This window comes from Triticum urartu, chromosome 1A (genome assembly GCF_056163025.1).
Source record: "Triticum urartu cultivar PI428250 chromosome 1A, HENAU_Tu73, whole genome shotgun sequence".
Classification (NCBI taxonomy): Eukaryota; Viridiplantae; Streptophyta; class Magnoliopsida; order Poales; family Poaceae; genus Triticum; species Triticum urartu.
In genome coordinates this window covers 237,362,748-237,378,632 of record NC_141873.1, presented here as the reverse complement: position 1 = coordinate 237,378,632, position 15,885 = coordinate 237,362,748, and the positions used below count along the sequence as shown (strand labels likewise).

The 15,885-nt window shown below is 48.5% G+C and overlaps 1 protein-coding gene and 1 pseudogene across 1 annotated transcript in view; one reads left to right on the top strand and one right to left on the bottom strand.

Moving 5' to 3' along the window:
• Positions 1-2,309: 2,309 nt before the first annotated feature.
• Positions 2,310-15,885, bottom strand: part of HAG1 (histone acetyltransferase of the GNAT family 1) — a 32,922-nt gene continuing 19,346 nt past the window's right edge. Inside the window, exons 10-13 of the mRNA XM_048717432.2 lie at positions 11,235-11,350; positions 3,139-3,232; positions 2,887-3,028; positions 2,310-2,612 (exon numbers count right to left, since the gene is read on the bottom strand). Of these exons, the coding sequence (XP_048573389.1) occupies positions 2,546-2,612; positions 2,887-3,028; positions 3,139-3,232; positions 11,235-11,350 (419 nt within the window). The 3' untranslated portion in view covers positions 2,310-2,545. The remainder of the gene's footprint in view (positions 2,613-2,886; positions 3,029-3,138; positions 3,233-11,234; positions 11,351-15,885) is intronic.
• LOC147990694 (uncharacterized) lies at positions 7,875-8,749 on the top strand (annotated as a pseudogene).

Here is a 15,885-nt window from a genome sequence, read left to right as displayed (position 1 = left end):
GATATTATCTCAAAGATGGCTACCTTATACGGACTAACAAGCTTTGCACACCCAAGTCTTCTCTTCTATGTTGCTTTTGCAAGAAGCTCGTGGTGGAGAATTAATGGGACACTTCAACTGCAACAAGACTTATGCCACGCTCTCGAACAACTACTTGTGGCCCAAGATGCTTCGCGACGTCCGACACTACACCAACCGATGCTCTACATGTCACAAAGCTGAGTCTACCGCTCAATCACATGGTCTCAATATGCCACTTCCCATTCCATATCACCCATGGGAAAGACATTATTATGGATTTTGTGCTTACTTTGCCACGAACTCAAAACGGCAAAGACTCGGTATTTGTTGTTGTGGGCTGTTTCTCTAAGATAGCACACTTTATCCCGTGCAACAAGATTGACGATGTTTCACATGTTGCAAATCTCTTTTATAGGGAAATCCTGAGATTGCATAGAGTGCCCAAAACAATTATGTCAGACCACGACATCAAGTTCCTAAGCTACTTTTGGAAGACACTATGGGCCAAGTTCGGAATCAAGCTACTCTTCTCATCGGCATACCATCCACAAATCAACGGCCAAACAAAGGGCACCAACCGTTATCTACTCTCCTCCGCATGTTAATCAAGAAGAACATCAAGGAGTGGGAGGAAATACTTACCCATCGCCGAGTACGCCTACAATCAAGCAAGACACTCTACTACCAGCAAGTCCCCCTTCGAGGTCGTCTACGGATTCAACTTGTTGTCCCCATTGGACATCCTACCGCTTCCACTACATGAGCACATCAACATGGGCGCGAGTGCACCAGCGAGCTATCTCAAAAAGATGCATGAAGATACAAGACACATCATCGAGCGCCAAATACAACGACTCGCGACCAAGATCAACATCACCAAGCACCCCATGCTATTCAACCCCGGAGATCTTGTGTGGCTACACCTCTAAAAAGACCGCTTCCCCAATGAACGAAGGTCCAAACTACTACCTCCAGCCGATGGACCGTTCAAGGTGGTAGCACTACAACAACAACGCCTACAAGATCGACATACCGCGCGACAAGTATAACATGAGCGACATATTCAATGTCAAGTATCTATCTCCCTTCCATGGTGATGAGGTTTTCGATCCGAGGTCGGATCTTTCCCAATGGGAGGGGTGATCCGAAGCATTCTACGGTTATCCCCATGGACCTGCCTCCGTCTCTCCAAGTGCCAAGTGAACCGATGACACAAGCATATGCAAGAGCTCTCGAGACCAAGGCGACATCTCTCATTAGTGACATTCCATATGACCCACATGAGACATTGCTACTACCTCAATCCGGAATGCTATGTGTGCTTAGGTACCAAGAAGACCCTCTGGAAGATGATCGGAATCATGAACAAGCCCCAAGTACAAGGATGGAGCACAATGAGAGGAACCGCTGCAAATCCTCATCTGCTCCGCTTCTGAATCTAATCAGAAAATATGAAATAGGATACAGTACAACGATTATCCATCTGAAGCCTGTCTGGTTTCACCCCTACATGTCAAACTCCGTTTATAAACCTATAATATGCATAAAGGTGGTCAAGTATATATCATAATGCAATAGGATAAATGATAGGATTCACGTGAACCCGCGTGGAGCCAAAGTCATGGTGATGACCCGGGTGCTCCGCAGGGGGTGTTCTGCTTGTTGGAGATCTTCGGTTAGCCATTTCCACACCCATTGCTTGTCACCTTCATCTCATGGTCTATTTTGCGAGAAACTCCAAATGTATTTTAACTTCAAACGCAGAGTTTGGGATTCCTTAATCAATGATGCCTTGTTTCAAAATAAAACTAAGACAACAACACTTTTTCTTATACCTTTGAGAAATTGGTCATTTCAGTACGATCTCCGAGAGAAAGAGGCTAGATCAAAATCGACATGTTCTCAGGACATACACGAAATCAATATGCCAGACTACCCTTTAAAAAAATGTAAGCCAGACTAAATTGATTCCCACTAATCTGCTTCCCATTTTTGGACTGTTATCAACGTCTCACCTTCACCTTGGTTCAGGTTTGGTCTGATTCAAAAACTGTCTGAAACAGATCTGAGCAGAGATTTCAGGAGCTTCCTCAACATAGGCAGATGGCTTCAAACAAAAAAATCAAGAATTATTTTGGTGAGGAAGACTTTTTTCTTTTTTTGATAACTTTATTTCCTCTTTATTAACTACGCCCTCTGTCCCATAATGTAAGACATACACTGATGTCCAGAAACGTCTTACATTATGAGACGGAGGGAGTAGTAACCAGGTTTACACCTTTGATCAATAGAGGAAGTAGCTCATTAGGCATCTTCAGTCCACTCCTCACAAAACGACGATCCAGCTATTTTGGCTAATTCATGCACAACAACATTAGCTTCTCTCAGACAACTAGTATTCCATGAGCCTAAAGAGTGATAATTTTGAACTTTGACCAAGTAAAATCGTGAGACAATGCTGCATTAATAGTAAAAAATTGCTGGACGGCATAACAAGTGACTACCCAATGCGCCCAACATCAGTCTAGTTCTTGGTTGACGCAGCCTGGGCAAGGTGAGATTGGATTCTATTTGTGAAGTAGGCCTCGAGCCTGCATGATCAAAATGAACAAAAGCAATTAACACAAGAAGCTGGGTGCTGAGATCTAAAAGCTAACGATGTTCTCAAACCCAGCTAGCTGAGGACATTACTGAGTATACCAACTTGAAAGATGCACAGAAAACGAATAAAGCAGGAACAACTATGTAAACGACCATTAGTGTGTGGTTTCAAACTCCGCCAGAAGGAATATTCAGATAACATAAATACCCCTGACAGGCAGGGTGATCACTGGACATGCAGCGACAACTATATTAGTTACTCACCGGGTGGAGCATTTGAAATAGATCGTATCAGGAGAGTTGTAGGTTCTCGCATTAATGAACATTCTCTTTAAGTCGGCTACAAACATCTCTAAGGTCACATAATACTGCTCCGACTCGACTCTTCTGGACATTGTCTTCAAATCTGCAGGCAAGCTTGTGCTCAGCAGCTGATCAACTTAAACTAGCACGATACAGATCTTTCAGATGGTGGATGACACAAGAAAATAGAGCCAATAAATCATTTAAGCTCACCAATAGGATCTTTGATAATATCATAATAATCTGGAACATCACGTGAATCCACCGGCTCTTTGAATGGCCAAGCATCGGCATGATCGACCAAACTCTGCAATACTGGCAATCCTTGTTAAAAATGACAGGCTATTTGATATATCTCTTTAATTTTACACCAGTATGCACTGGCTCTTTCCAGATTTGCCATCTCTTTGCTATTAAATGGGAGTTGACGGTGGTTCGTCCACACACACCTCCCTGTTTCCTTTTATCTTGCTAAAAAAATCTCAAACAAAAATTAACAAGCTAACTTATCACTTCCTAAAAAATCACTCACGAAACCAAGCACAAACAAATGCCACATGCAGAACCCAGAAAAAAAAAAGCAATGGCAAGCAAACCCAGAGTAGTATGAGTATGTCTCCCTCTGATCCTTGTGTCTACTTGGCACTGATCTTGATCATTCAATCATTGTGGTGAGCTCATGGAAACAGACTCGCCCTAATCCCTTCATTAGGATGTCTGCGAGCTGGTCCTTGGTGCCAACAAAATCAGTAGAGATGCTCCCATTCTCCACGCAATCGCGGATGAAACGATACCGGACGTCGATATGCTTGCTCTGCTCATGGAAAACTGGGTTCTTGCTGAGCGCCAGTGCGGACATGTCCATCTTCAGCTTGAAGGTGTCCGCTTTCTCCCCCTTCAGATCACCGAGCAACCGTGCTAGCCAAATGGCTTGGGTTGCCACCGTTGCTGCAGCGACACACTCTGCTTCACAGCAAGATGCAGCCACAACTCGCTACCTGGCTGATTGCCGGCTTATCAGCCTGCCGGCACTCTTCCTCGTGTCAACTCGCTACCTGGCTGATTGCCAGCTTATCAGCCAGTCAGCACTCCTCCTTGTGTCGACGTCGCCGGTGTGGTCATTGTCTGAATATCCAACTAGTTTTGCCTCCTGTGAACCACGTGGGTAGGAGAGACCATAGTCGCTACCTGGCTGATTGCCAGCTTATCAGCCTGTCGGCACCTGGGAGCTTTTGGATCTATCAACGCATGGTAGATCCAAAAGCTCCCAGGTGCCATTCCGCTGCACGGCGTTCATTTCTTCCTTCATGGCTGCACGCCATGCTGCGTCGCGCTCAGCCTCGTCAAAGGAGCTCGGCTCTCCTTCACACACAAGCTAGAGCGTGTCGTCGACAAGCTCAACTGTACAACAAGGGTGCTGCCGATCGCCTTGTCAATGCCCCGATAGCGCAGCAGTGTGTCATCATGAGTTGTGTCCAACCGCTCGTTGTCATCAGGTGGCGGTGACATGAACTCAAGCTGCGTTGCCTGTGGAGATTGGCTTGATGTTGTTGGCAGCGATGCTGGAGATGGCTGTGCAGCAGGAGATGGTGCAGGGACAGGGGAAGGTGCCCCCCCTGCAGCTGCACTTGGTGTGGAAGGAGCAGCTTGCTGGATCTTCATGATGATGAAGTCACTGCACGGCCATCCAATCCCAGCTGGCCTCTTCATCAAAGATGACATCACAAGTGATATATGGACACGCTTGTTCGTATGTGCAGTAGCCCTTGACGCGCTTGTCGTAGCCGATGAAGACCATGGCGGAGCTGCGATCATCGGGCTTGCGAAGCTGAGGGCGTGCGTCCTTGACGTACACCACACACCCAAAGGTGCGCAGGTGCTGGACTGCAGGCTTCCTCCCGTGGCTGTCATGCCAGCCATACTTTTGGACGGGCTCGATTCAGCAGGAAAACCGCAGTTGTGACCGCCTCCCCCCAAAATTTTGCTGGCAACTTCCTTTGTTTCAACAGGGCATGAGCAGTGGCAAGGACAGTCTGATTCCGGCATTCCACATTCTGCTGTGGGGAAAAGGGCAACATGAACTGACGTTGCACACTTTGCTCCTCACAATGGTGTGCAAACTCCAACGAGGTGAATTCGCCGCCACTGTGGTGCGGAAGACATGGAATGGCCGTCCACACTCTGCTTCAGCCACCGCTTGGACTCGCTGAATTGAAGCAACGGTGTGCAGTCATCAACCAGCAGCAGGAAATAGCGACGACCGCCATCGGTTGCAGGGCTGATAGGTGCGGAAGATATGGAATGGCCGTCCACACTCTGCTTCAGCCACCGCTTGGACTCGCTGAATTGAAACAATGGTGCAGTCATCAACCAGCAGCAGGAAATAGCGACGACCGCCATCGGTTGCAGGGCTGATAGGCCCACACACGTTTCCATGGACGAGTTCGAGGCCTCCTTCAGCCCTGAAGTTAGCCTTCTTGGGAAAGGGAGTGTGCCGAAGCTTGCCGGTTAGTGCGGAGCATCCTAGGGTCATTACCATGGCTTTGGCTCCATCACCAAGGGACACACGCATTGCATATACTAAGATGAAACTTATCCTTTTTGCGTGTTTACTTGTTCCCTGTGAGGATGGTATACTACTTGACCCTCCTTCGTGCATCTATAGGTTTGAGCAGAGCTTCAGACATGACGAGGACGACTACAAGCAGAAGAGTTCACCTACACCATCCGCGAGGGAAGCTTGGAAGCGGAGACGAAAAAAAGTAGAGGAAGAAGTGTTGCCGATGCTACAGTAGACGGACGTCCGGACAGCAACTCGGACTGTTCGGACGTCCAGCTTGAGGAGACCGCAACATAAGTCTCGTTTTCGGTTATGCCAGGCGTCCACCTTGCTACCCGGACGTCCAACCCCTGGAGCCTGTGCCGAGCAAGTCGCAGGCAAGACGAGCATCAGCCTCCGGACGTCCGGCCAGCTACCCGACCGGTCCAGTCGAAGCCCGAAAATCTGACCATGAACCTCGACGTCCAGCCAGCAGGCATGCAGAATTTGGGAAAAGCCCATTGCACCTATATATACCTCCTCCCCTCCTTCATTTTAGGGTTAGCAAAGCATGTTAGAACTACTTGAGAGAGCTTTGCCCATCTACCCTTCTCTACTAGAGACCAAGGCCTCCATTGGGAGAAGAATCCCAAGGGATTACCAAGACCTCAATCTCACCTAGAGATTTGGGGAACATTTATCTCTCAAGATCTCACTTCTTAGAGATTTGTGAAGAACTACCTAGTTATCATTAGAAGGGGAGCCTTGGCGCAGTGGTCAAGCTGCTGCCTTGTGACCATGAGGTCGCGGGTTCAAGTCCTGGAAACAGCCTTTTGCAGAAATGTAGGGAAAGGCTGCGTACAATAGACCCAAAGTGGTTCGACCCTTCCCCGGACCCTGCGCAAACAGGAGCTACGTGCACTGGGTTGCCCTTTTTTTACCTAGTTATCTTTACTTTCCTTTCTTGTTGTTGAATGCTTGAGATCCACCAGTTTGCCTTGTGATTTGAGTACTTTTGTGTGGATCTTCTCCAACAGAGTGTTTTTCTCTTGTACTTCCCAAATTCCCCTTGTGTTCATGTAATTCCTCAAATCCACCTCCAATTCGTGAAGATCAGGCAAACCTAGGACTTAGTCCTACATCAGTGGTGATGCAGGCATTGCAGAGCTGGCCAATATGCTCAAGCTCCGGCAGCCCACACCATTTTGTTGCGAGACATGCGTCTCAGCGTGTGGAAGGAGATGTGGCCAAACCTATCGTGCCATCGCCAGGCCACGACATCGTGGCGTGCGGCAAGGCACATAGGGTGAGTGATGTTGAAGTGCACCACATATAGTCGGTTGCGTTCACGTGGCACCGAGGCAAGAAGACGCTCTTGCTTGTCCCAGATATGAAGGATTTCTCACTTGATGTGGATGGCAGCGCTGTTTTCGTCTAGCTACCGCAGGCTCACGATGTTGCGGAGCCTGGGAATGTAGTAGACACCCGTCAGGACCTTGTGCACGCCTAGCTCACTGGTTTTAAAGCGTCGCTTAAGCGTCAGAGCGCTCCCAGGAGATGAGGCGTCGACCTCGCCTTAGACAGGTCAGTAAAGCGCCCGCTTTAGGTGTTTCGTCCAGATCATCCGCTTAGGCGTCCTTGCTCGCTTTAGGCTAGGCCCGCAGGGTTCAGGCGGAAAACCTGCCTCGTGAAGGAACACACGGGCAGGAAAGATCCCTTGCGCACGAATCTAATCTAAACAAACAGAACGAGAGGGCTCTCTCCTCTCTGGACTTTTCGCGGCGATGGGCGAGAGCAGATCGCCATATCCCCCATCTCCAGAAGGCAGCAGCTTCTCTGGCAGCTCATCCCTCCATCTCCAGCAGGCAGCAGCTTGTTCCTCTCCAACAAGCAGCAAGGGTATGGATCCCCCCTCTTCCTCCTCTCATGCACTTCTAGTTGTGCTGCCTGCTTTGTTATGCAACTCTGCTCAGTGCTCAGTGCTCACTGCCTCTCTTGTATTAGATGAGTAGGATGCTTGTGACTTAGTGGATGGTTAGATTGATTAGAATAATGCATGATGGGCTCTCCGATTGATTAGAATAATGATGCATGGTGGGATGGGTATATATATGGTGGGATGGTGATTAGAATAATGATGCATGGTTAGTGATTAGTTTACTGGCTAATGATGTGCTGCTTTCATGGGACACCTATCAATGCACGCTGATTAGTGAGCAAACAATCATTGCTTGTTTGCTGATGCCATGTTGCACGGCAGCCAAAAAACCCTGCCATGGCTGTAGGCTGTTTGATTGTTTTGGTTGGTTACTTAATATTCTTTTGTGTTTGGTTGTTTGCTGCAGTAGAAGTGTAGCAACATGGCTGCAAATGGAGGGGCTGATGGGGGGATGAGCCCAGCCACGGTTCAATGAAAGATCAAGCACGGAAGCCACTACGGTCAAATGATCCAGGGTGGAAATATGGATATTGGCATGCTCCTCCCCATCAGAAAAGTGTCGTGTGCAATCTTTGTGGCAAGATAACCACTTGATGGAACAAGAGGCACAAGGAGCATCTTGCTGGCTTAAGTGGAGATGTGATTGGTTGTCCTAAGGCTACCACACTAGTCAGGAGAGAGATGGCAGAATATTTGGAGCAGAACAGGAGGATCAAGGGGGTAGATGTAGGAGGTTGAGGAGGTGAATGCAGATGGAACAATGTCCCCAATACCAGGCCAAGCTCAGGGACAGCAGCCAAGAACAAGAGAGCATTTGTTGCCAACATGCAAGGAAGAGGCAAGAAGTCTACCGCTGCTTCCACCAATAGTTTAAAACCAATTGTTGCCGTGATTTGAAGAACACCTGAGGATCTTGTAGATGAAAGACACTCAGGGTGTTCTCAAAGCACCATGGAGTCCTGCACAAAGACTAAAGAAGAGAGGCACTATGTGAATATGCAGTGGGCATTGTTCTTCTATGGGTGTGGCATTCCATTCAATGCTGCAAGCAGTAGACAGTTTGAGGTTGCAATTGAAACCTCCTGTCAATACGGTTCAGGTTACAGGCTTCCTAGTGGCTATGAGCTGAGAGACCCATTGTTTAATGATTGTGTCAAGGAAACGAGTACTACTTTAAGGAAGCAGCATGAGGCAGCATGGAAACAATATGGATGCGCCCTCATGTCAGATGGCTGGTCAGATAGAAGGGGCCGCCCTTTGATTAACTTCCTTGTTAACAGTCCGGAGGGCACTTTCTTCTTGGGAGTCGATTGATGCCTCAAGTGAATCACATGATGCTCAAATGATCGCTGATTTGCTAGACAACAGAATTGAGGAAGTTGGGAAAGATAATGCCGTGCAAGTTGTCACCGACAATGGTGCTAACTACAAGGCAGCTGGCCACCTTTTAGAGTCGAGGATCTCTGCACTATATTGGAGTCCTTGTGCATGCCATTGCTTGGATCTAATGCTTGAAGACATAGGGAAGTTGAAGGCATTCAAGAAACCTATTGCACAGGCTAGAGGTGTCACAACTTTCATCTATAGTCATGGGAGAATTCTTAGTCTAATGAGGAAGGCGACGAATGGGATAGATCTTGTGAGACCAGCAGGCAGCAGCCACTTGTTTCGCCACAGCCTTCCTTCACTAAAGAGTTTGGTCAAGCACAAGGCAGCTTTGACGAGTATATTTTACATGTGCAGCATGGGTTGGAAGCAAAGTGGCAAAAACACAAGCTGGCTTGACTGTGCTTTCAGCTGACTGACGGCATTCAATTGAGGGCTGCCTTAGAGCTTCAACACCGCTTTTTCGAGTGTTTAGGGTGGCGGGTGCTGATGAGAAGCCTGCCATGCCAGAGATTATAACACTTATGATTTATGCAAAGGAGAGGATCAATCAAAGTTTCCCCGAACAAAAAAAGCAACCTTTGCTCAAGAAGATCTTGTGCATTGTTGAGAAGCGTTGGGAGACTCAAATGGCCCGACCATTGTATATGACTGCTCTTTTTTTGAACCCGGGAAAGTTTTTCCCTATTGTAAACAGGAATGGCGATGCCTTAGTTGGAGAGCTAAGGAGCTGCTTTAATGTTGTGCTTGCAGAAACAGTACTTGATGCCAATACTTGAAGCAATATTGATCAACAAGCTGTGCTCTACGAGGCCCATCGAGGAGTCTTTTCTAATGCGTTGGCAATTGAAAATATTGAGGAAAAGGGCCCTTGTAAGTATTGTTAATTGCAACATGTTAATTTCAGCATGTTTGCTCTTCATAAGTTCATGTGTTTTTGACTGTCCCCTTTTATCACTTTAGTTGATTGGTGGTGTTCATATGGTGGTCGGGCCACTGAGATACAAAAATTTGCAAAGTGCATTGTCAGCCTCTGTGCATCATCATCCGGGTGTGAGAGGAATTGGAGTGAATTTGAATTTGTGAGTAAAGTAAACTCTTGGTTCTTTTCAATGGTACTTCCAGCAAGCCATTTACTCATTTTCTTTTGCTGATAGATCCATATGAAGAGAAGGAACAAGCTGAGTGGAAAAGGTTGAATGCTTGTGTTTAAGGAGGCCACAACTACGGCATCTGGCACAATCGTCATCCTTTGCTCCTTCCTTGGCAACGGGTGTGCTGCTCATCTTCTTTCGCGCACCACGAGGGCATCGCCGCCCATTGATCGGCTTCGGAGGACTAGAGCTAACCTCCAACCCGCCTTTGCATCATCCTGGAGAGCCGCTACTCCTCGAAGAATTAGAGCTTGCCGCCGGACAAGAGAGGTTGCTCCGACTTGGGCGGCTCATAGCGATCGTCAAGAGGTGCAATCTGCCAATACTTCCGAGGAACAACGCGAAGCATCTTCTCACGGCTCTCTTTCGTCGACGAGATTGTTGTGCATGGTCCAAAAAGGCGGAGCGCAAAGTCGTCGAGAGAAAGTGAGCAGCTCCCACTCCCGGCGCAGCTTCTGCACCGTGGACTTGCCGACACGAATCGCCTCCCAAGCCTCCTTGGTTGTCCCCTTGACAACCAGGGTGCGGATCATCTCCGACAGCATGGGATCTTCCTAGTGATTTGCGTCGCCAAATTCGACAATATCTCACAAATTACAGGCCTCCATCTTCACCATCAAGAGGAGGCTCCAATCCTCATGAGGGTGCTCCAATCCTCATAGTTGCTCCGAGTCAGCTGCGGGAATGGCAAATCACCGACTTCCTTCACCATGCGTCGGACGATCACCTCTGGACCGTCATGGCGCCGCCCGTGCCTTGCTTGCATGGAAGAAAGGGAACGACGGCGACAGACGCGCCGCTGTGGGCTGCGACCGGTGCCTCCATCCACCGAAGCTGACATGGTCTTGGCTCAAAACCTCACTCTGATGTCAAATGTTAGAAATAGACTTAAAAGTAGAGGAGCAAAGGGGAGATGGAGCTGAACACAGGATAGTTTTGATTTCTTGAAGCTGTTTCTTGTATTGCTGCCCTTGGCTCTATATATAGTACATGGGGAAGTCGATTTCTATGCTAAACCGACCATGCAGCTCTAGCAGCTGCTGGTGCATGCAAAACCAAATTGACTACTGCTGTCTAGATGATGCATACACTACCTCTTACTAAGGAGCTCCAGCCGACCTACTACTACTACCTAGCTAAGTAAATATAACATAAGGATTACTGCTAACAAGGTAGTCTTTGGAATAGAAGGATGCATATCTTATGGTTGGCAATAGAAAGTGCAAGTTATCTAATGCAATCAACTTACGCAACACACGTCATATAAACAGATTAATGATAGAAGACTTGCCTTCAACAACATCCGCATAAGGCTAGTAAGCTGCTGTCTGTAAGTGTTATAATCCGAGGAAAATGTTGAACGTGATTTGGAATGCCCCCACTGGTCAGGAGTCCACCCAGCTTCCCCTGCATAACATTAACAGTTCTGTCAGATTTGCATCAATACTAGAACTACAAGAAAGAAAAGCAGGCAGCCAAAGTTAGAACAACAAGAAAGAAAAAACCAAACATCATTAAATATTCTAGTCTCCTCTTAGCTCTTTACTACGAGTTTTGTTTACATAAACCTGCGAATAGTTTGTAATCCAAACCAAACCCAGTCCAACTCATACATGTACAAGTATACCAACCAAACCAATCCAAACCAACCCAAACAATAAGTTGCTACAATAAAAATCAAACCGAACTGTTTGGTTTTCAAGCCAAACCCATCCAGTGCATTCTCCCAATACGGTCTGAGTCCAAAGTTATAAACTATGGACATGTGCACGTGGATAGTTGTTGGTGCATGCATACGCATTTCCATCCCTGAACTTTGCTGCCCCGCTGGCACTATAGGAGTGAAGCCATTGAATGTTCTCCTTGTGCGCCACAGCCCGCTGGCCATGGCACGCACAATGCACACTGACACGGGCTATGGTGGCAGCTCCCTGACTGCCATACCCATAGGGCGGCTGCCAAAACCTCCGACTCAGCTGCCTCGCATACAGACTGCTGGTCATACGAGCTCGGCGGCTCGTACCATATCTCATCAAGCTTCTGGAGGAGCTCGGTCGGGCCCTGCTACTTCAGCTGGGCCTAGTCCACTGCATAGTCCACCGCACCATCCCCGTTGCCATTGCGTCCAGCTCCGATGCCCTGACCAAAGCACGAGAGGTGGATCGCCTACGTGACCAAGCACCACGCCGAGCCTTGCATGGAGATTGCTTGGCAACTCCTTCACCCTCACCAATGAGTCACACAGCCCTAGAGCCAAAAACCAAGACGCAGCATGCACGGACCACGGGGGCCTGCGACCAGCGGGCCGTGGCGCACAAGGAGAACAGTCCATGGCTTCGCTCCTTCAGTGCCAACTGGGCAGCAAAGTTCAGTGGTGAAACTGCACATGCATGCATCAACAGCTATCCACGTGCGCATGTGCACATGTGCACATGTCCATAGCTTGTAACTTTGGACTCAAACGGTATTGGGAGAATGGAATGGATGGGTTTGGCTTGAAAATCCAAGCAGTTTGGTTTGATTTGGATTCTAGCACTTATTGTTTGGGTTGGTTTCGTTTGGTTGGTGTACTTGACTGGGCTTGGTTTGCATTACAAACTATTCCCAGGTTACTTGTACCCAAGTTTGTTTGGTCACTATTGGGTGGTATGCACTATTACTAATGTACTTATGGGATTTCAAAACTAGTTGCCAGTCTGCCAGAATTACTATTGGAACACCTGGACATCTCCAGGTAACACCAATTTGAGGGGTTTACAGATTTGGAGTGAAAACTGAAAAGAAAGTATGTGCGACCCTAAACAATTTTGGAGATTGGTGTTATGAAAGCAACTTATCTCTATTGAAAAGCCCAAGGGGCATATATACATTACACAAGACTTGAGGTGCAAGGTAAGGGAACATAGTCCAATACTAATACTTAAGAGTGTTGTCGTCGCATGAAGAGTCTTCAAAATCTGTTGAGTCAAGCCAAAGGGGATAAAGAAGAGATGGCACATCTGAGGAAGACACCGCATCAATAGAAGATACAAGAGAAGCATCAAAAGAATATGGGATGTCATAAGAAGATGGAACATTAAGAGAATAAAGCATTGCACGAAAAATCATAGCCCACGACAAACGATGGCGAAAGAAGCTAGGCGGCTAAGACAATGGGCATAGATCGACAACGCAGAAAGAGTCCACGAAAACAACAAGGACAAGTAGGCCACAAAAGTTTTGTATAGAAAGGACCAAGATGAGAGAAAGGCTGACGGACAAAGTCACAAAGGTATCGTGGACTCGCATGGCATGAGAAACACAAAATAGCAACGGATTTGGTGGACGCGGCGGAAAACAAAGAAAACTAGAAAGCACATACTAGACTAGATGCAATGTGTGACGCCCCAAGACCGGGGCTTCAGATGCCTTCAAGGGTTTCTAAGATTCGTCATGTGATTTGTTTGGTTCGTTTCTTTCATCTTTGCATCATGTCATCATGCCATCATGTCTTTTCTTTTTTTTAACTCAACTAAATAAATGGCATGGATCTTTGATCCATTTAAATCGAGGGAATTCACATGGTGAGTTCTCTTTATAACATACCCTCCCGATATTTAGGGAGATATTATAAAATAGTCCATTGTTTTGGAATCACCCATGAACCCACTTGCATATTAAATCCCTTGGCCTTTTTCTTCTTCAAGTTTCGACTCTCTAGCCTTGCCAATAATTCTTTTACCATTTTCCGGAGCTCTACCAAAATTCTCAACATTTTTGGATACTCCTAAAACCTCGTCCTAGTTCAAACCCATTTGAATTAAATTCAAATGAGTTTGAATTCTTATCGTTCGATCTGGCCTTTTCTAATTTTCTCGGACCGAGCATATTTTGGTGAGTCCAAGAAAATTAACCACATGCCCAAATTCTTCCTCTAACCTTCTCTTCTCTCTTTTCCTTTCTCTTATTTCGCTGTTAATGTAAAGAGAAGGAAGTAGGGGGGAGAGAGAGCCCAGCCATGCCATTTGGGCCTCCTGCGGCCCATTTGGCCCAAGGCTTCCCGCAGCCCAGCCGGCACCCCTTCTCAACCCTAGCTCGATCCACCTCTCCTCGATCCCCATCTCCCTCGCGCCGCCACCCACGGGACCCCGACGCGCCCCTTCTCTCCCTCCTCTCGCTCTTTTCCTCACGCAACAGGGAGTCGCGCCGGACGCCCCAGCCTCTCCTTCCTCGCGCCGCGCCACCATGGAGGCCCAAGCTGCCGACCTCGACTTTCAGCTATCATCTTCGAACGCAGCCGTGCCAGGACCTCCTCGTCAGCTCCGTCGCCAGGGGAGGAGCCCCTCGACCCGTTCCCTTCGGCCTCGACTCCGGCGAGGGCCGCCCTGCCAGCTCTCCTCTCAGCCGGCCTCCTTCCTCCATGGCGCCTCCTCACGCCCGAAGCCCGTGCTCCGGCGCCCGCACGTCGCCCCGTCGAGCTCCGCCCATCCCTTCTCCTTCTCGGGTTCGTCTCCAGCGCCGCATCGCCAGGGACGCCGAGCGCCACCGCGCAACGCCGCCGGCGACCTCGACCTCCAACGAGGCCCCTTTGCCTCCTCCTCGTCGCTTGGCCGCCGTCCCGCCGCATCCTCCCTATCCTCCGTGGCCGCGTGCCGCTCCGGCCGGCGAGCCCATGCTCCGGCGCCGCGCCGCTACGACCAGGAGCTCCTCGCCCCGACACGCCCCTGGCCCTGCTTCTCCTCCTTGCGCCATGGCATTGGCCCCTCTGCTCCGTCCGTCGCCTCTGCTGCCCTCCTCGACGTCCTGCGCGACCTCTCTGTGGGCCACGGACGTGTGCTGTAGCCTGCCTTGTTGCTGCCCACCCGAGGCCTCCTTGGTCTTGCTTCGATTTGGATTCGACCGGCAAGTTCCTCTTCACAGAACGTCCACATGACCGCAACCGGGACCTTGTTCTGCTACGTTTTGGTCACGCCGAGTTTCTCAAAGGCCACCGATGCCTAGTATGTCTCAAGACCCGGACCGACAAGTACCATGACGCCCGGAGCCCTCGGATCCATCAAGTTCGACTACCTTTGTGTGTACCACTACCGTCGCCCCGAAGACGTTGGAGTCATCAAGTACCTCTCTAAACGAACGTGAACGACTACCGTCGCAAGAACGGGACCGGCAAGTCCGAAGACCCCAAGTACCACGACACCGATGACATGAACATCTACGGAATGTGTACGACTACGCGATGTGACGCCAAGTTAGATGACGACCGTGTACCACTACCACTCCTCGAACATGAACGACTACTTCCTCTTCGACTTGTGAACCTCTACTTCCACTACGACCTCGAAACGTCGCAAAACCGCACGCTACGAAGGTATAACCCCAAGACGACGCCCGTGAACGAATGAATGCATGTTGGATGAGATGCACCCTTTGTCTACATCGTGTCTGTATTGTCACTCGTTTCCATGCCACTAACCCGTGGGAACCCGGTAGTCGGGAGCACCCCACCATCTTGCTCAACTCGCTCACGCCCCATCTTTTTCACCGGCATCCCAATCGAGTTACCGGAACCGAAACGTTGCCGTGGCACCGTTTTTGTTATCGTCGCTGTGGCACCCTTTCTTTCCACCACGGTGACAAATGCTTCATTATATGCTCATGTCTACTTTTAATAAAAATTGCATAAACTTGAACATGTCATCCGCATCATGATAATAACATTTAAAATGGTTAACGTTGTTGTTGCATTAAATTGCTAAAGCACATGAGGACTTACCGGAATTGTTGTTTGATGTTTCCGGCCTCATTTAAAATGCCTAACTGTGTATTTTACTTATGCTTCACCCTCTTGGCATGTTTAACAACATTTAATATTGTTGGGTACATAACCGGGAGTGAACTAAATAATTGATGTGGTCTTTCGTCAATAAGCAACTCGTTGCATATTGAGCTCCACTTAATTTGTA